General features: G+C 43.9%; 1 protein-coding gene across 11 annotated transcripts in view; it reads right to left on the reverse strand.

Annotated features, from left to right (window-relative positions):
* Nucleotides 1–20,395, reverse strand: part of PPIP5K2 (diphosphoinositol pentakisphosphate kinase 2) — a 77,137-nt gene that overhangs the window by 39,424 nt on the left and 17,318 nt on the right. For 10 of the 11 annotated variants that reach the window (XM_063453649.1, XM_063453658.1, XM_063453659.1 and 7 more), the window contains exons 2-5: nucleotides 11,790–12,098; nucleotides 8,609–8,804; nucleotides 3,840–3,930; nucleotides 3,578–3,663 (exon numbers count right to left, since the gene is read on the reverse strand). In XM_063453649.1, coding sequence (XP_063309719.1) covers nucleotides 3,578–3,663; nucleotides 3,840–3,930; nucleotides 8,609–8,804; nucleotides 11,790–11,936 — 520 coding nt within the window. In that variant the 5' untranslated portion in view covers nucleotides 11,937–12,098. Of the gene's footprint in view, nucleotides 1–3,577; nucleotides 3,664–3,839; nucleotides 3,931–4,465; nucleotides 4,501–5,088; nucleotides 5,133–8,608; nucleotides 8,805–11,789; nucleotides 12,099–20,395 lie in introns of those variants that run through there. The other variant, XM_063453655.1, reaches the window with a different exon arrangement.

A 20,395-nucleotide genomic window follows, 5' to 3' on the forward strand; every position in this document is an offset into this window, starting at 1 on the left:
CCTTGAGTTCCAGTAGTGTCTACCCACAAGGTCCCCTTGAGTTCCAGTAGTGTCTACCCACACGGTCCCCTTGAGTTCCAGTAGTGTCTACCCACACGGTCCCCTTGAGTTCTAGCAGTGTCTACCCACACGGTCCCCTTAAGTTTCAGTAGAGTCTACCCACAAGGTCCCATTGAGTTCCAGTAGCGTCTACCCACAAGGTCCCATTGAGTTCCAGTAGCGTCTACCCACAAGGTCCCATTGAGTTCCAGTAGCGTCTACCCACAAGGTCCCATTGAGTTCCAGTAGCGTCTACCCACAAGGTCCCATTGAGTTTCAGTAGAGTCTACCCACAAGGTCCCATTGAGATCCAGTAGCGTCTACCTGTAATGTGTTTTATTTTCTCCCAGTAACCTATTCCTGTTGTATCTCATTTTGTTTACATCATTACCTGCAAAGGGAATGAAAGCAATGTTTCTGCCCGGTTTACCTGCAATGCCACTTGTTATTCCACTTCGACCTGAAACCTGCTGTGAGGGTCTATCTACAATATGGCCCTATTGTTTGTTCTTGCAATGCCTTCTTCGTTCCAATAGGTAATCCCTGCGATGTCGCCAATTGTGTATGCACAATATATTCTGTATTATTTACTAAAGTGAGAACTGGCAGAACTCCAAAGTGATATGCAAATTTAAGGGTAAAATAGCTGAACTGGAAATATTATCCAAGTCAGCTACACTTTCAGTTTGGCTACTCTGGCCTTAAAGGGACACTATAGTCACCAGCAAAGCCTTCAGGCTTTTTGATGTAAACTTTGTTTTTTTTTTCAGAGAAAATGCAGTGTTTACATTACAGCCTAGTATAACTCCAATGGCCCCTCCTTAGATGGCTGCAAGAGGTGTTTCCTGGGGCAGTGCTGCCTTTAAGTGTCTCCATCCTCTGCATGCAGACACTGAACTTTCCTTAGAGGTGCATTGGGTCAATTCATCTCTATGGGGAAGCATTGTGATTGTCTCAGACCACCACTTCAGATGATGTCAGCAGACAGAAGTAATTCTAGGGCAGAGCCAGCAGCTTCAGACTTGAATAGAAGTAAGATTGTACAAGATTTAGGGAGGGGGGAGGGGTTAACACTATAGGGTCAGGAATACACGTTTGAATTTTAAATTTAAAGGAACACTATAGGGTTATAAACACTTACTGCCGGACAATTCTCACATTAGAGATTAACCCGGTCTCTATATAAATAAAATATAAAAGAAATATAGCAAAAGCAATAAAAAGTCTAGATCTATGTTCATACTGTAGATATCTTGTACAGGATCAATCATATTTGTAAATGTACTAGTCACTGTTGCAATTTTTTTTTTTTTTTTTTTTAGTTTGTTTTAATACAACCTTGAAATAGGAAATGGAAATCTGAAAATAATAACTCTAAAAATTGAACCACCCATGTTTTTTTCTCTCCTATGCTCAGTTTACCTTCATTAAATTATACTTATCAACTGTAACACTGTAATCTAAAATACACAGAGGATTATCTGCAAATCACAAAGACTTGGCAAATACATAGCAGGAATAAAATAAATGGGGTTTATTCACTGCACCACTAAATAATGGAAAACTGGCAAAAAAAATATATATTGGGTCAAAGCAAGCAAGCGAGAGAGAGAGAAAAAAAAAAGAAAAACTTTTTTTTTCCTTATTTGGCTATTTCAGACAAATAAAAATTGCAATTCCCGTGTCAATGCTCAGCAATTCCTTGTTTATTCAATAAATTTGGTTTGTAACTGAATAAAACCCTGGGACTAATTTTGTGACTGCCTCCCAAAATAAAATCATCACATCAACAGCACGTTAGAAACCAATGTGGGGGCAGTTAGAGCAACGCAGAATTCCGACTGCCCTGTTTGTTTCCTCAGAGCAAGAATGCAGGAAAGTGTTAATAGTAGAGTCACCTGAAAGGAGCGTTCCAATGATTTTTATGGCAAATTTCTATATTGTAGAATACCGCCCTTTAAATGGTTCTTTATATTATCTGTACTGTAGGTTGGATGGTTAGAATGCAGTAAAGCAAAGGTTGTCTTCACTCAGTGAATTCTTTATATAAATCAAGGGCACAAAGCATTTACAATACTATAGAGAATATGTCCAGTTTGTTTTTTGTTTTTGCGGCAACACCGTTATTTACGAAGGATTGCTTACATGTAAACAGAAATAATTTGCTCTCATTGCATGGTGGCCTCTGTCACAGTAATACAGAAGTCTGTTCTATATAAGAACAAATCAGTTGTATGTGCTTTGACACACAGATAACTTGCAAGTGGCATTATCGATCCAGAATGAAAGAAGGAGCCAAGCTGAAGAAATGGTTCATAAGTAATTCATATTTGTGACATTTAGATGTCTAACCATTAACCAGTATACACAGATAAGCAAAGAAAGGCTCCCTTTTCTATCAGTTCAATAGAACAAACATACTGAGGCGTACAGATCAACGAGAGGCGGCAACTGGTGTGAATCAAACAGCAAACCCCATGATTGTGTGACAGCCATAAAGGAACCTTCCAAGCACATTAAATAATGAAGTTGGATAAATCACAGGGGGTTGCCAGGCATTGGTTACTTCCATCAATGAGAGCTGAAAACACCTACTCAACTAGTTTTCCTAAGGTAAACCATGAAGGGTCAGCTCATTGGGTGAAATCATCAGCTGACAGCTCTCAAGATTAGCTCACCTCATGGTGGGGGAGAAGGGGGAGACTAGGGCGCTCCCGGCACTTTTACAGATAAAAACAGCTGCAGTGACTACGGTGCTTGGAGTGTTCCTTTAAAACTGGCATTTTATCACAAGAGCTGTGGTTCTACTGGGGACTTCCCTTTCGGCCACCCCAGCTCAAGGCTGGTCGACTGTACAATATTGCATTGCAATGGCAAACATTTATTTTGGTTCAGGGGCTAAATGTAACATCCAAGTAGGTATACTGAAGAGCAAAGGCCTAAACTAACTATGGCATTGATTGAATATTTTTTAGAAAGATGTATGTACAGAAGTCACTATTTAAATCGATAAGTCTACAAAATTTTTAAGATAAGTCATTTGAAAGGTTTTTCTAACAGACTGATCATTGGCAAAGCTTATCCAAATTAATTAAAATTAGGTCCATATTGGTGGCAAATTCATATTTGTTATGAAACAATTTCAGTGCAGACGGGTTGTCAAAACTGGATTTTGAGGGCCTTGAATCCACACAAGAAACTATGTATATATACAGATTATTAAAGGGAAAAACACTAACAGTGGTGAATCTACCCATGAATCACTGGCTCAAACCAGAGACGTCTATTTTCAGTTTATTTTGCCAACTAAACTCATATTTCATTTTAACAATCCAATCTTGAATACACAAAGGTTGGGAGGAAAAAGCAAACTGCAAAGATTCCTTATTTCTGCAGGATCCTTATCAAGATGTAACACAATGAATGACTGGGTGTTGTACAATATAACGTCTATCAATGCAATCCTATAGAATTTACATGTGCAACAATAATATGGAAATGTAGGAGAAAATGCCAACGTATGCGGAGATAAAGCTACCTTCTGGTTTGTTTGGATCCCGGTTGAGAACTGCATAACGAGGAAGTAAAATTCCCTCATCCTTTAGGATTCGATATACCTCTATCCTGCAACAAAAGAAACAAGGAAAATCGTATTCGTATGAGATCGATAATATTTAATGATAGGCGTGTTTACATTCAAAAATGAAGGACATGAACAGGAAGATTTCAAAACCGAACGGGGTATCTGAAATGCATTGACAAATCACAATTTAGCAAAGATGCATGGGAATAGACCTTACCTATCTTGGATCTGATATTGTAGATTCAAGTCATTAATTACAAATGGGCCCCTGAGTTTTGAATAAGCAACAGCTTTGTCCAATGGAAAACCTACGATAAAGAAGTTCAGCATGATAGTTAGTAAGAAATACGGTCACAATCGAGGAGGCAGGACTTTCAGTATGAGGACGACAAAACCACATATACATGTACACTCATTAAGTGATATGAAACAGAGAAGTTAACACTATTCTGCTCACACAGATGATATAACACATGAAGACTTATAAAGAAAGCAAGAGAACACTAACCACGTTAATGATTGCGTTTCTATAGCAGCTGAATGAGTTATATGTCACTAAAGTGCATATTACTGTAATGTACATGTAAAGATGCCCTTTATTTCAGAATCTACATACAACTATACTGAAGGACCCGCATTGCGTGAAAAATGTAACAAACAATGTGTAGGTAGAATTAATGTTCGGATAAAAAAAAAAAAAAAAAAAAAAAACACGAAATAAAAAAAAAACACTCCAAATAAAATGTGAAGTTTGTCTCTTAATTTCTTTTCTTTAATAAAAGTAATATTTCAGACACCTGGGCAGCTTTCATGCACATTAAAGCTTCAAGTAATGCAATGTACCTTTCTGAATAAGTCTGAAATGAGCTCTCCAGTATCTGTGTTTGGAAAATAAATACGTAAAAATCCCATAAAGCAAGATTCTATAGTATTCTCACAGTAACGCTGCGTTAACTCAAACTCAGTTGAAGCCTTTGTGTAATAACTGGGCATGCCGACATGCTTTATCAAAGTAGAGCAAACATGACATTGCACAGATCTCCTATACCGTATGTCATATCACGTACAGGACTTGCACATTTCTGTTCCCATGCATTTATCAAATTGATAATAAAAAAAAATGTAAAAAAGAGAAGTATATTCCTATTCTTAGTTATACTTTAATTAGTAATACAAAATGGAAATTTTGCTAAAAAGATTCACACTAGACTCATGATTATCTGAAGAGCCATTTTTTACATTAAGCAACATAACCTGCACAGAATCGCTAGCCGGACAGAAGTGGATTCCATGCAATAATTTTAATGAGACCTGCCACCACACATAAGGGGAGTTAAACTAGGATTGGCTAAGACTTAAAGTCGTCCTGTCACCTTCTGTGGTCTTTGCATATTTTGCAAAAACTCCAGATGGTGACTGCTCCAATAGCATTCCGGTGGCCACAGGGTAAGGTAAAGTTTACTTACCTAAATCTGTCCCTCTTGGGCGCAGTCATCTTCAGCGAGGTCCTCCTCGGCTCCTGCCACCTCATCTAGCAAGAGCGGACATCAGCGATGTTCTCATGAGCATATACGAGAGTACATCACGGATGTCTACGGAGGATCACACAAGACCGCATGAGCTCCCGTAGAAAGAGCCATTTTCCCCTCAGCCATCATTAATAACAGCTAAAGATGTTACAAAAATGTACCTTTCGTTAAGCGTAAAAAAAAATACATGAGGCAAAAGTAGTCTTATGATATCTTCTGATTGGGTTGAAATTTCAGTGAAATTCCAACATACCGTATATACTCGAGTATAAGCCGAGTTTTTTAGCACATTTTTTGTGCTAAAAAACCCCAACTCGGCTTATACTCGAGTCAATAGTCTGTATTATGGCAATTTGCATTGCCATAATACAGACTGGGGCTGTGGAGGCTGTAAGAGAGTTTACTTACCTCTCCTGCAGCTCGTGTCAGCTCTCTCCTCCTCCGCGCCGTCCGTTCAGCACCTCGGTCAGCTCCCAGTGTAAGTCTCGCGAGAGCCGCGGCTCTCGCGAGACTTACACTGGGAGCTGACATAGGGAGCTGCACGGACAGCGCGGAGGAGGAGAGAGCTGACAGGAGCTGCAGGAGAGGTAAGTAAACTCTCTTACAGCCCCCCCCCTGAACTGCCAATGCTGGACCACCAGGGAAGGAGAGCCCCCCTCCCTGCCATGTATCAAGCAGGGAGGGGGGACGAAAAAAAAATTAGTAATAATAAAAAAAGAAATTAAATAATACAAAAATAATAAAAAATTAAATTAAATAAATAATAATAAAAAAAATATTAAAATAATAAAAAACAAAATTGCCCATCCCCCACCAAGGCTCTGCAACACACACGCTCTCACGCTGCACTCATACACGCTCTCACGCTGCACTCATACACGCTCTCACGCTGCACTCATACACGCTCTCACGCTGCACTCATACACGCTCTCACGCTGCACTCATACACGCTCTCACGCTGCACTCATACACGCTCTCACGCTGCACTCATACACGCTCTCACGCTGCACTCATACACTCACGCTGCACTCATACACTCACGCTGCACTCAAACACACACGCTGCACTCATACACACGCTGCACTCATACACACGCTGCACTCATACACACACGCTGCACTCATACACACACGCTGCACTCATACACACACGCTGCACTCATACACACACGCTGCACTCATACACACACGCTGCACTCATACACACACGCTGCACTCATACACACACGCTGCACTCATACACACACGCTGCACTCATACACACACGCTGCACTCATACACACACGCTGCACTCATACACTCACACTGCATTCATACACACTGCATTCATTATACACACACTGTAAATAAATATTCAATTAATATATTTTTTTTAGGATCTAATTTTATTTAGAAATTTACCAGTAGCTGCTGCATTTCTCACCCTAGTCTTATACTCGAGTCAATAAGTTTTCCCAGTTTTTTGGGGTAAAATTAGGGGCCTCGGCTTATATTCGGGTCGGCTTATACTCGAGTATATACGGTAGTCTTTATGAGCATTTCATATCGGGGAAACCAGTTGAGGGTGAAGAAAAGTTGATTTCAGCATCTACAGGGTTATGTACTGAAGCAAAGAATTCAAAGTAAATTTCAAATTCAAGGTATTAATAGCCTCTCTGCAAACACTACTTGCACTATTTTGAAATTCACTTCAGTGAATAACCCGGTTAATTTGTTTTTAGCATGCTTTGAGCATAATTGAGCAGGATGTAAAAATCCCTGGTCAATGTAATATCCTCCTCAGAAAAGAATTGCAAACAGACCAAAAATAGCAGATTGATACTTTTTCCAATATAGCAATACATAATAAGCCCTGTCAATTCTCCACAATTTCCCTTTTCAGAGAATAAACGTCAATTTTTTTTTATTATTTATACACCAAATAAATATTTCATAAACCATAATGAATAAACCACCCGATTCTGGACACAAAGATGGGTCTAATTAGCCCCTTGATTCACTCATATGTTAACTTGTGATCGGTTTCTGCCGCCATCTAGGACTGAAGTCTGCCACACGCTGGATTCCCCTGCTCCCCCATTTCGAGCAGGGACACGGACTCAAGCCAGAAATGCCGCATAGGATGGCAAAAATAAGTGCTCTCCCAACCAAGGCTGATTTACAGATCCTGAAGGCACTCAGAGACCGGACGACCGTCTACTGGCCATCTGATAGAAGGTTGAACTTTTGGCAGACTTGCCCTCCACCATACCGAGTGGACAGTGCCGATATATCGGTTGAGTGTTATACTGCCCATCTTTTAACACTTTAACCATCAACCAGAGCCCTATCGGAATAAGCAGCTCACAGCTAACATCAACCAGAGCCCTATCGGAATAAGCAGCTCCCGTATATGCTTTATGTAAAAAAAAAAATAAAAAAAAAATTGTTTTGGTTTTCACATTAAATGGTTTATGGGTAAAGCTGGGTTTTCTTGGTGAACTATGGTCTGAATTGGGTTTAAGTTACTACCTTTTTTTCCCTTTTCTTAATACTTAATTTACTGACCGTTGACACCCAGTTAATAGATTAGTCTGCTTAGATTTATTGCTACCTTAGGTGTCTTACCTGATAACCTTTCCATTCTGAGCAGACATAGGAAAGATTACAGCTCCCCAATTACTCTGGACCCATCTCTTACACTTCCACCTCCTTTCTCTCACCCCTTTTTGAGATTATTTAAGACATGACACAGAGAGGTAGTGCTTGTTAACCTGAAGACTAATTTTTCCCCTCACGAGGGTGTTCACACGGAAATGTGTTCACGTTAATGTTGTTTTAAACCAACTGTGTAACTTTAACCCTGCTCCCCTCTCACTTATTTTTTTTTTATTTTCTGTAACCCTTCTTCTTAAATGTAAAAGTCTAATACAGAGGATTTACAACAAAAAACAAACAAACTGCTGTTAGTAGCCTGCTAGAGCGTGCAGAAATCTATAGTTTGTAACTAAAGTTCAAGTAAGAGAGCAGGAGATAAAAACTACAAAAGTAAGCACACGGTGTTGTCAGATTTGATTGAAAATTAAACAATTTTTCATGAAGGCTGTGTGTGAATCACAGCCAGGGAGAAGTTTGTCTAGGGCTGCATAACCTAAGTGAACTAACTCCTAAATGGCAATGGATTGAGCAATGACACTGCAGTGACAGGTTATAGCTTACACTAAAACTGCTTAATTAGGCCAACGTTACTTAGAGTATCCCTATAATGCAAGACTCTCTTACTTGTGAGGATCTACTATTGCTTTAACATGAAGTGCTATAGGTGTGCATTTTAAAATGCCATTCATACTCTGGTACTCAAATTGTTAATGTAAATATCGTTTTCAGCTATTCCCATTTCCCAATGTGTGAATAATTCCAGGACAGCAGATAGCATTTCCTGCTTTTCGGATAAATATGTCTGAAGTAGCATGAAATACCTTTGGAATGAAAAGAAATGAGGCAGTCACACTGAGGCCAGTTATCTACTGGTTCATTCAAAATAACATCTTCCTCAAAAATCACTACAGTAATGTATTTGAACAGAGATAGCCGCTCCAAGATCTCTTTCATGGGTTTCGATTTGGATTTCTTTGCCATCGCACAGATTCCGACCACAATCTGTCTCTCTGGAGGCTGCAAAAAGAGAAAAGACACATTATTTACAAACTGACAGTTTATAATACGGGTCAGACATTCTTATTCTTACCAGATTACTATCCCCATAGTACCCCACACACCAATACCATGCATATAATAAATGTGAACGTGTAGGTTTATATACACACAGATTAATAAAAATAAAAAAATCACACACCCCATCACTACAATTGCAATTTTCAGCTACCCTTAAATAAAAAAAAAAAAATATATATATGTATTCCTCCCGCTCTCACCCACATATTTTTCTCTATAACTTCATTCTTAGGACCTGGGAGTCTGCAGGTTCTGCACAGTATCTCAGCTGTTCCTAGAACTGCACTCTTTTGGACACAGATCTCAGATGTCCCACCTGGAATATCTGCTGAAGCCACTTTCCCAACTTGGGGGTCACAGCCCCAATTGCTCCTATATAACTGTGACATCTACTGCTTTCACTTTCCACATGTGTCCACCTTCTCATGTTCCTTCTACCTGAGGTTATGGTCACTGGGTATTTCCACACCCACCACCACTGCAGTCTTCTGGTCCTTGTCTACCACCACAATGTCAGGTTCGTCACTACTTGCTTGTTTGGATCTTATCCCTGTCATTCTCAACTACCCTTTGTGGTATCTTCCATCTGGATGTAGGCAGGTTAAGCCCACGTTCTGTGCAGATATTTCGAGACACAATCCCAGCAACTTGGTTGTGCCTTTCAGTGTATGCTCTCCCTGCTAACAACTTTCACCTGACTACTATGTTCTGAATTGCCTCAGAGGCCACTGTGCACAGTCAGTACCTTGAGTATTGTCTTGTGTTGTAAACCCCCACTCCTATTGATCTAGTGCTGAATGCCTGTTCATGAGCGGCTAGGATTAGTGCCTCAGTGCTGTTTTTCAGTCCTGCATTTTCCAATCACTAGTAAGATTTTGTAATGTGAGCTGCATCCACTATCTTCCAGTAGTACACCCCATAGAGAGGTTAGCCTTGCCATCTGTTGTTGTCTCAGGCATTCCCTTAGCAGTTCATATTCTGGAGCCATCTTCGTGATGTACTTGTGGATGCTCTGTGCTTCATCCAGAATTGTAACCTTGACACCCATCAGGCCCCGACCGCCTTCCTTTCATCCAGCTGGTGTACATTCTCAGGGAATCCTCCATCATAGTAAGTAGTTTCCAGGTTTCACCACGTCCTGGTGACCAGCTCTTGGCCGGGTTATTATTCCAGCTGGGTACCCGAATACTGACAGGACATATGTGTAGATGGCTTGGATCTTGTTCTTGTCATTGAGCTGGCACTACTTCAGGACCTGTCTGACACTCTGGAGGTACTTGGATGTTGCCACCCTCCTTGCCTCTTCCTCATGGTTGCTATGTGTTTGTAATACCCCAGGTAATTCAAGTTGTTCTCTACATTTCATATTTGACCTTATGGTACTTGAGCTCCTCCTGTCCGGATCTTCTTCCCTTTTTTGCCGCCATCATCCATCCACACTTATCTAGTCTGAAAGACATTCTGATGTTCTTGCTGTATATCTTAGATAGATGGATCAGTGAATCAATGTCACGCTCACTCTTGGCATACCTATGTAGACTAGGTGGCTGATGGTAGCTCCACCATTGATGAGGATCTGGCTACGGGAGTTGAGGCCTTTGCAGAAAAGCATTGTGGATAGCACATCACCTTGGTATATGCCACATTTGAGGTTGCCGCTGTGCATACACCTTGGATGGTTCTTTGGTAATATATTATACTTTTGTTTAGAAATTGTGAGTTTAGTGACCACTATTGAGCTGTAATACCCAGAATACTCAATTATGTGATGTATTATCATGACAAATGCTTTAGCTGCACTAGCTGGCTACATATTATAATATGCAAACATGCAACATTTGTTTCACCCAATAATTAATAAGGAGATCTATATATGTTTATTATACAAATAAAGCTGAAATTATCCTTTAAAAACTGTTTATTTTACATGCACCATGTAGTTAGTTTTATATATATATATATATATATATATATATATATATATATATATATATATATATATATATATATATATATATATATATATATATATATATATATATATATATATATATATATATATATATACACACACATATACACACACACACGATTTTTTTTTTACCAGTCTATGAATTTTCTAGACAAACTTGTGATGCATTCATGACGGCACTGCAATACAAGTCTGAGCGCACTGAGATTCGCTGGGGTGAACAAAGGAGCTAAAGAACAGATACACAGCTTAAGTCCTTCTAAGTCATGTCAGGATCAGGAAATGCCAGTTAACGGCCGATACAGAAAGATTAAATCGAATAGCTGTCAGTACGAGCATTTACCTGCAGATTTTGGTATGTGGGCCTGCAAGGGACATGCAGGGACAATTACTCGTCTTCTAAGGATAGTTTTTGTGATTGTCTCAGAATGTCATTCATCATGAACGGCTTAATATGAAAGGTTGCATGTGGCTGCACAGGTCACATAGTCAACTAATTGCAAGTGTTTTACCCCTAGACTGAAGCAAGTTGCACCAAAAGACAGACTCCCGGCTGCTGTAGGACTACAAATCCCATGATGCTGTGCCAGCCTGAAATCAATAAAAAACAATTCCAACCTGCTTTATATCTGCCCCTTGTCCCCTCCATGAAAACTCTATATCGTATCTCTCTCTCCCAATATGATCCCATGCTATCTTTCATCTGTCTCAGTTCCTTTCCCTTTCTCACCATCATTGTTCTATTTCCCCTCTTACTCCTATCAGCTCACTGTCTGTCCATTTCCATCCATATTCAAGAAAACAAAGGCATGCATCACTTTAAATCGGTACACCTCTCTGGTATAAAATGGTATTCTTGCTTAATTTGGCATGTGACACGGAGGGACAGAATGTGTGTTATATAAAGTTATATAATGCAATCACTATACAAGAGAAATTCGAATAATACTTACAGAATCATATTCATCCTCATCCTCATCTTCAGTGTTCTCGTACAGATTGTCCACATTTTCAGCTTTACTTTGGTCCAAATTGTCATCTGCTTCTTCACATCCCACAAAGAATCTGGGTATATCGCTCTCCGTTGCACTAACAGACATGTCGTTATGCTTTATGGTGCTACATCAGACTGGATGTTGGAAGGACTGAGCTTATGTGCCTAGTCACAAGTGCTGCCTCTCCTGAATCTGGTTAATCAAAGGTACACTGCAGCAAGCATTGCAGGCTGTACTGCTCCAGCTGCATCTCGTTTTTGAGCAACACTAAAAAAAAAAAAAAAAAAAAAAAGAATAAAAAGATTTTTTTAAAAAGTCACAAAGGACACGGATAGGAAGGACTGAGCAATGATTACACAATTCAATTGAATGAAATTGAATTGATTACACAATTGAATGAAACATTGAAAGTCAGCAGTAACTTATGAAAATGTTTTATACGATGTAGCAATTAACATCACAAACCAGTTCAGTATGGGCAAGTATTGCATTGCAGGAGAATCAAAAACATTGGGGGAGATTTTTCAAAGTGCCGCCAATACTTTTACTTCTAATTTTTGGCGCTATTTATTCTTTTCTCCATCTGTTTCTTTTGCCGCTAACTTTCATTTCCGAATATATGCCTTTTTTTTGGTGATGCAATATTTCAGCCATTTTCTCAAAATAAATGTTTTACAAATTGCACTGGGAAGGCACCACAACCATGGCAATGGGCTATAGTTGCTATGATGTTCAGAGCATTCCTTTAATATTAGGTTTACATCTCCCCTATAGTTAAAGATACCGGGAAACACAGTTTATTTTTATTTAGGTTTTTTTTTTTTTTTTTTATTCTTTTAGTCTGTGGTTACAGTTAAAAAAAACAATTAAACACAACACTGAACTCTTGGTTAATAACTGCATTTAAGGAACAACAACCACATTTTTGATTATTTTTAAATTCATGTTTTATCCAGCATATATAAAGGGGAAATATACAGTGTGCTTATCACTTTATCCCACCAATTAGTGATATGGGTGATCTTACGCTATACAAAAACCATATATTATGTGTAAAGGAGACTGTAACCGCAGCCCCCTTGTCCTTATTACTGGGGTGGCAGTCCCACAAATAACAAGGCAGGGCAGAACTCCACAATATAATGCTTACATATATATTTTTGGGCTATGAAATGTCAGTTTAATGTCATTTTAACATAAAGACAAGCTTTTTTTGTGCAACATCTGGCTTGACATATTTTGCTGTAAATCAAATAAATAAAACCAATGACACTATTAAACCATTATATTATGTTGTTTCCCCCACACACCGTGTGAATTGAAAGATGGACAAGGAACGCTTGGGTCTGCTGATCTGCAGCGAAGCTCTTTAAACATTTACTGACAGAAACCAGACCATTGTCAGCTTAGCAGATTCTGCTCTCTTACTGTCCTTCTGGGTGTCCTGCTACGGATTCTTGGAAACACTTTAATAGTGAAGTACTAGCTTTTTATCAAACTTGCTGCTCAGTGTATCTTCAATATGTCTGTCTGTGAGATAAGTATTTAAAAGTGCGCAGTTACCCACAGTAAGATTTCCTTTCACTTGGACAAAATATTGCATCAGAAATTTCTGTCAAAATAAGCAATTAAGGACAGGTATGAGAAGAACACAGATCTAGACGATACTCGAGAAAAGGTTGTGAATAGGAACAGCAATAGTTCCACACGCCAATAAGGGGAAAGAGCACCAATAACCGCTTTTTTTTTTTGTGAATTAAATTTTATTCAGATTTTCAAGAATAAATTTGCAAATAACAATAAAGGTAAACGTCTCAAGTGTGGTTCAGTGAAACACGCAGGTTTCCAACAACTGACAGATACAGGTAATAAGGCACATTGTTAGCGATTCTGAGGTGTCGGTAAAGTAATGCAGAGAAACGCGCAGGTTTCCAGGTCGGAACATGTGTAGTCGAGCATTTAATGGCATACCTGTGGTCTGCTGTATCCTGGTCCGGCTGCGCGGCCCGCAAGTCCACCCGGGAAGGGAGGGGGGGGGGGGAAGGGGGGGAGAGGGGGGGGGGGGGGGGGATAAAAAAAAAAAAGGGGGGGGGGGGGGATCCCTCAGCGTTTAAGAAAGCGTCCTCCCTTCCCTTTAGGTTTATGTGGTCCTTCGTCTCCGTCAGGGTCAGAATTGTCGAGTTAACGTCTGTCAGTGGTAGCTTTATGTATGACGTGCGCTGTCTTGTCGGTCCTTCCTTGTCACCCCTACCTATCGTCTCGGGTCATGTCCCTTCTGATGTCTACTCAGTCTGTGATAAGCGTCTGGAAGTCAGGTTTCGTCGTGGTCAGTATCCAGTGTGTCCAGGTCGTCATATACGACTGTTCCCTCCCCTCTGCGTGTGAGGTGAGTTCCTCTAGTGCCCTTAGCTCTTCCATGCGCTTAAACCAGGTCGACACAGGTGGTGGGGTCTTCTGTTTCCAGTATAAGGGAATGAGACTCTTGGCTGTATTTAAGATCCTGATCGTTAGGGATTTTTTGTAAGCTGAGCTACGGGTGGAGGTGTGGTGCAGGAGAAAGGCTGCTGGGTCTAAGTGGGGGGGAGTATCAGAAAATTTGGTGATGATCGTGTGGATCGCTGCCCAGTAGGGTCGTATCAGGGGGCACGTCCACCAGATATGGAAGAGAGTGCCTAGGGCTTTCTCACATCTCCAACAGTTGTTGGTGGCGGTTGGGTCGTAGGAATGGGTGGCCAGTGGCGTGCGGTACCAGCGAGACAGTACCTTATAGGCCGTTTCTTGTATGCCGCTTGATGTTGAACAGTGAAGGGACAGGGTACAGACCTTTTCCCATTGGGCTGGCGAGAGTGTAATTCCCAGGTCGGTTTCCCATTTACTCATGAAGCTCGGTGGGGGAAGTCTCTTTGCGTCCATGAGGAGGCTGTAGAGTGTGGACAGTCCCCTGGCCAGTGGGTTTGGGTCATGGCAGAGCCTTTCAAAGTCTGTGAGCGGCCTGTGGGCATGGATGTCTTTGGTGACTATTGTTAGGTAAGCGGATAGTTGTTTGTATCTAAACTGCAGCATGAACGTTGGTCTCCCCTCGGGGAGCAGGGACTCAAGAGTCCGTATCGTGCCATTGGTGGTGGCGTGGCAGAGTCTGGGTAGTGAGTTTCCTAACAGTTGTTGGAACGGGCCTGCGTCTAGTCCAGGTGGGAAGGCGTCATTATGCGTCAGGGGTAAGAGTGGTGAAATGGGCGTGGTGAAGGAGGAGGGTGTCCCCACTTTGTGCCAGACCATTAAGGTTGCTCTAATTAGCGGGTGTGGGTTAGCCAGCTGTCTGCCCTGGTGGTGATCTAGCCACGGTAGGAGCCCTATTGGTCTGGATATTTGGTCTGACTCTATTTCCTTCCATAGCTTGTGGACCTCCGATTTGGACCATTCCATCACCCTCTGGAGATGGGTTGCCTTGTAATAAACCTGGAAGTCTGGGAGGGCCAGGCCGCCCTTCCGTTTTGGTAATGTGAGAGTGTCGTGTTTGACCCTTGCCTGCAGGTTGTGCCATGTGAATCTGAGTGCCATGGAGCGCAGTGTTGAGAAGTACGCCTCAGGTATGTGAATTGGCAGTGTCTGGAACAAGTAGAGCAGCCTGGGCAGGATGTTCATTTTCAACACTCCAATGCGTCCAAACCAGGAAAGGCGAACTTTAGTCCATTCCTCCAGGTCTCTACGTATTGTGGTTAGGAGGGGTTGGAAATTAGTGGTGTATATTTGTGACAGGTCTCTTGGTATGGAGGTGCCTAAGTATCTTATAGTAGTGTCAGACCATTGGAATGGGAGCGTGTGCTTCAGGGCTGCAACTCTATTGGGTGGGATCGAGACATTCAGAACCGAAGATTTGGCGAGGTTAACTTTGAAATTCGATAATTGGCCGTAGAGCTGGAACTCTGCCATAATTGCTGGCATTGATGTTTCAGGCTGAGTGACATAAAACAGCAGATCATCTGCAAAGGCAGCCACTACGTGTCTCGTCCGCCCTATCTGTATCCCTTTTATGGCTTGGTTGTCCCGGACAGAGTTAAGAAAGGGCTCTAGTGCCAGTACAAACAGCAGTGGGGACAAGGGGCATCCCTGTCTTGTGCCGTTCCGGATGGGGAACGGGTTCGTGAACAGTCCGTTCACGCATACCCTTGCTGTGGGTTTGGAGTATAGTGCTCGTATCCAGCTCATCATGTGCGGGCCCAGACCTATCTCTTCCAATACCGCCAGCATGTAGCCCCAATCTATGCGGTCGAAGGCCTTCTCCGCGTCTGTGGAGAGCAAGAGGAGGCCCTCCCGACTGTCTTGTGCCTTGTGGATGAGATCTAGTGTCCTGATGGTGTTGTCTCTTGCTTCTCTCTGGGGCGTGAACCCTGCCTGGTCTCTATGTATGAGATCAGGGAGGTAGGTTTGTAGTCTGCGGGCTAGTATTTTTGTGAAGAGTTTAAGGTCACAATTTAGTAGGGAGATAGGTCTGTAGCTCGCACAGAGTTCCGGGTTCTTACCTTCCTTTGGGATTAGGGAGATGTTGGCCTCTAGAGTCTGTGTGGGTAGGCTGGCTCCGTCACGTAAGGTGTTAAGGGCAGTCAAGAGATGTGGGGATAACACGTCAGCAAATTTTTTATAGTATCTAGTGGGGAGACCGTCAGGGCCCGGGCATTTGCCCAATTTCGACTCTTTTATGGCCCAGGCTAACTCGCGAGGCGTGATCGGTTCGTCAAGGGCATTCGTAGCTTCCCTGGGAAGTCGGTTATGTATGCGTGTGCGTAGGTATTGTCTGGTTTCTGGTAAGGCGTCACCTTGGCGTGGTGGCTCCCTGTCGGGGTGTATGGCATAAAGCTCCGCATAATATTCCCGTATTGCCGCCGCCATGTCTCCCGGGAGATGTTTCAGTCGCCCTTCTTTATCACGAATTTTAGGTATGTAGGATTCTGCTCTCTTTTTAGCGATCATACGGGCCAGCAAGGTCCCGCATTTGTTGGCGTGTGTGTGAAAGAAGGCTTTGGTGCGCAGGTGCGCCCTTTGGTGGTAGGCATTCATGATGGATGCCAGTTCCCTGCGTAGTGTCAGTAGCTTGGCACCATCGCTCTGGAGCCGTGTAAGTTTGTGCCTGGCTTCCACCACCTGTATCTCCGTGATTATGGTCGCCAGTCTGGCAGCCTTTGCTTTTTTCAGGGCTGCGCTTTTGGCTATGAAGTAGCCTCGTATCACGCATTTGTGGGCCTCCCACACACAGAGGGGTGTCACATCTGGGGTAACATTGTCAGTGAAGTATTGAGTAAGTGTGGTTCGGGATTCCGTGGCTACTGTTAGGTCGTTAAGTAGGGCTTCGTTCAGTCGCCAGTTGCGGCACGTCGGCTTATAGAGGGGAGACGTTAGCGTCATGGTGAGTGGTGCGTGGTCGGACCATGTCGCTGTCCCAATCGTCACAGACTTAACATCAGTCAGGTAGTAGTGTTGTAGGAAAAAGTAGTCAAGTCTGGAGTACGTCTTGTTTGGATTGGAGTAGAAGGTGAAGTCTCTGTCATCAGGGTGTGTCGCTCTCCAACAGTCGGTCAGGCGTTGGTCTCTAAGGGTTTTGTTGATAGTGGTCAACACATGTCTGGGTATCGTCGAGGTGCCCGTAGAGGTGTCTAGGCTCGGTTGTAGGGCCACATTCAGGTCTCCTCCCATGATCAGACAACCCTCCGTGAAGGCCATGATGGCTTTCAGTGATTTAGTCAGAAAACGGTGTTGCGCAGTGTTAGGAGCATACAGGTTGGCTAGCGTGTACGTACGGTCAGCTATCGTTCCCTTAACACATATATACCTTCCCCAGTCATCTTTCATGGTTGCTGTGGGTGTGAAATGTAGGGATTTATGAAGGAGGATGGCCGTGCCTTTGGATTTTCCTAAGGGGTTGTTGCTGAGATAGCATTGGGCGAACCGTTTGTCAGTTATTCTAGGTGTCAGACCCTCCTTGAAATGTGTCTCCTGTATGAATACTATGTGGGCTCTTTGGCTGTGAAAGTGGCGGAGCGCCTGTGATCGTTTCTCAGGTTGGTTAAGGCCCTTGGCATTAATAGAGACAATGTTGATGTCTGCTCTGGTTACCGGTTTCGGGTTCTGCATGACGGAGTACCTATGGGCTATTCTGGGAGGGGTAGTGCGGGCAGATAAATGGTGGGCCTACGGTGTGCAGTACCACTCAGGTGGTGGGTGGGTTCAGGGGAGGAGCGTGTCAGAGGTACAGGGAAAGGGTGTTACCTGGACGGGTGGTCCTTGATGAGGCCCCTTCCCGAGTCCCCACGCGGACACCGCAGCCGGACTTTGAGCGCCTAGGATTAGATACAGAGACGACACAAAAAAGAAAAGAAAAATAAAATGGACACTATGTAAACAATAAGTAAACAATGAACAATAAAACAACACTATACAAAATAATGGCTCGGGTGTAGGCCGAGGTGGAGTCGTCCCGTCCGTACTAGCGGTTCGGTCGAGTCCCCTTGCCTTTCTACCTGACACCCCGACCAGGTGGGAACGTGGCCTACTGGTTACTGAATGCCTCTCGGATATACCCGGTCTCTCTCCGGGGTCCCGGTTCAGAGAGGGGAGAGGAAAGGATAAAAAAGGAGAAAAACAACGAGGTGTTTCCCCGTGGGGTCACCTACAGCGGTGACAACAAAAAGAAAGAAAAACTCCCACGTGGAAGGCCCCTCTGGCTACCCCCTACCCGCCCCGCCCAAAAAATACTCTAGCCCCTAGGTTGTCTGTGATCTTGTGAGTGGGGTATCGTAAAGATTATGCATGTCGTGTGGACCAGGCTTCTAGCCTTGTGAGTCGTGTGTGCGAGCATCATGGCGTGTCTAGTTGGATAGCGTGTCGTGTTGTGGCCCTGAGCTCTGGCGTCAGGCGTGTGTGTGGTGGTTGTGTTTCCCTCCTGCCTATCCTTCCCCATGGTATATACCCATCCACTTCAATAGAGGGGGAGGATGGGCCCTCCGACAAAGACCCTATATCACCATTATTAGTAGTCACAAAATGTGCCGGTGGCACCGAGTCTCCCCGTCTCTGCGGCTCGTGGTTGGTGGTGTGGCAATGTCAGTCCCTCTATGGCAACGCAGCCGGTTAAGAGAATGTTCCCTTTCTGAGTGGCGGTCGAGGCACAGCGTGAGCCGCAGAGTTATCAAATCCCCCGTTTCAGCCCCCCACCCAAAAGTGAAACAAGAGAGGGAGATCGGCAGTTCAGTGTGGTTTGTGAGATACCTTATGGGAGGCTCCCCAGCGGGTTGTTGTTCGTAGGCAGGTACCTCAAACTGTGGGTCTCGAAGTCTCTTAGGAGCCGTAGAACTCAGCGGGTGTTGCCGACTGGCCGCGCCGTCTCCTGTCTAGATCTAGTTCTTCTTTGTGGCAGTGGGTCGTCTCGTGTCGGCCTCGGTGGGCCTACATAGAAGTCTAACGGGTCCGGCCAAGGCATGTTGAAAGGTGGTAGCTGGAGCTCAATGGTGAGATCTTGCAGGTCCTGTTGGTTGCGTACCGGCATGGGACCATTAGGGGTGTGAGCAATTAGGCCGGTCGGGAAAGTCCACCGGTATCTCACCTTCTGAGCCGTCAGGGCTCGAGTGAGGGGTTTCAGGGCCCTGCGGTAGCCCAATGTGGCCGGGCAGAGATCGGGAAATATCTGGATCGGGTGGTCCTCGTGGGTAATGGATCCCGCATTACGGGCCGCCTGTAGTATGTCTTCCTTGAGGGAGAAGATAGTTAAGCAGCATATAACATCTCTTGGCGGCGCTCCTTCAGGGCCTCTGGGTCTTAATGCCCTGTGTGCACGGACAAAGTCAATCAGGGTGTCCTTAGGACGGCCTAGAAGGTCGTTGAACAGGGAGGTAAGTGTGTCTGTGAGCCGGGTTGAGGGTTCTTCGCCTTCAGGTAGGCCTCGGATCCGCAGGTTGTTTCTGCGGCCCCTGTTGTCGAGGTCTTCTACATGGCGCGCCATGGCTTGTAAGTGGGCAGTGTGGCTGAGAAGCGTGGACTCTGTGGTTGTGTGGGCCACAGTGAGGTTGTCTTGTTCCTCTTCCAGCCGCGCCATGCGGTCCGCCATACCCTGCATGTCCGCTCTCATCAGTTGGAGGTCGGCCCGGATCGAGGCATGGAGGGCCGATGTGGCTTGGGTCAGATCCGCTCTGGTAGGCAGTGCTCTCAGCAGGGCTATCCAATCTGCCGGCGGGTGTTCAGTGGGTTCTCCGCTCGCGTCGCCGACCTGGGAGTTCGGGCTCATGGATGAGGCCTCCGAGTACAGGAAGGCCTCAGCGGAGGCCTGGGAAGATGGGTCCGGCTGTGTGGTCATGTATTGCCTGACCGATGCCTGGATTGCAGGTGGGCGGGTGGCCGCTGGTTTGGGGGTACCCCCAGCCTTAGTGTGTTTCCCCATATTTGCGTTTGGGGCAGCTTTCTAGCGATTTGCAGGGCGAGTACGGAGGAGCTCAGAGATTAGGCAGCCATTCCGCTCCGCTGCTAGGCCACGCCCCCAATAACCGCTTTTTTGCAGTGTTGACCTTTCATCTAATTGA

Source organism: Pelobates fuscus, chromosome 5, assembly GCF_036172605.1.
Source record: "Pelobates fuscus isolate aPelFus1 chromosome 5, aPelFus1.pri, whole genome shotgun sequence".
In the NCBI taxonomy this organism is placed as follows: domain Eukaryota; kingdom Metazoa; phylum Chordata; class Amphibia; order Anura; family Pelobatidae; genus Pelobates; species Pelobates fuscus.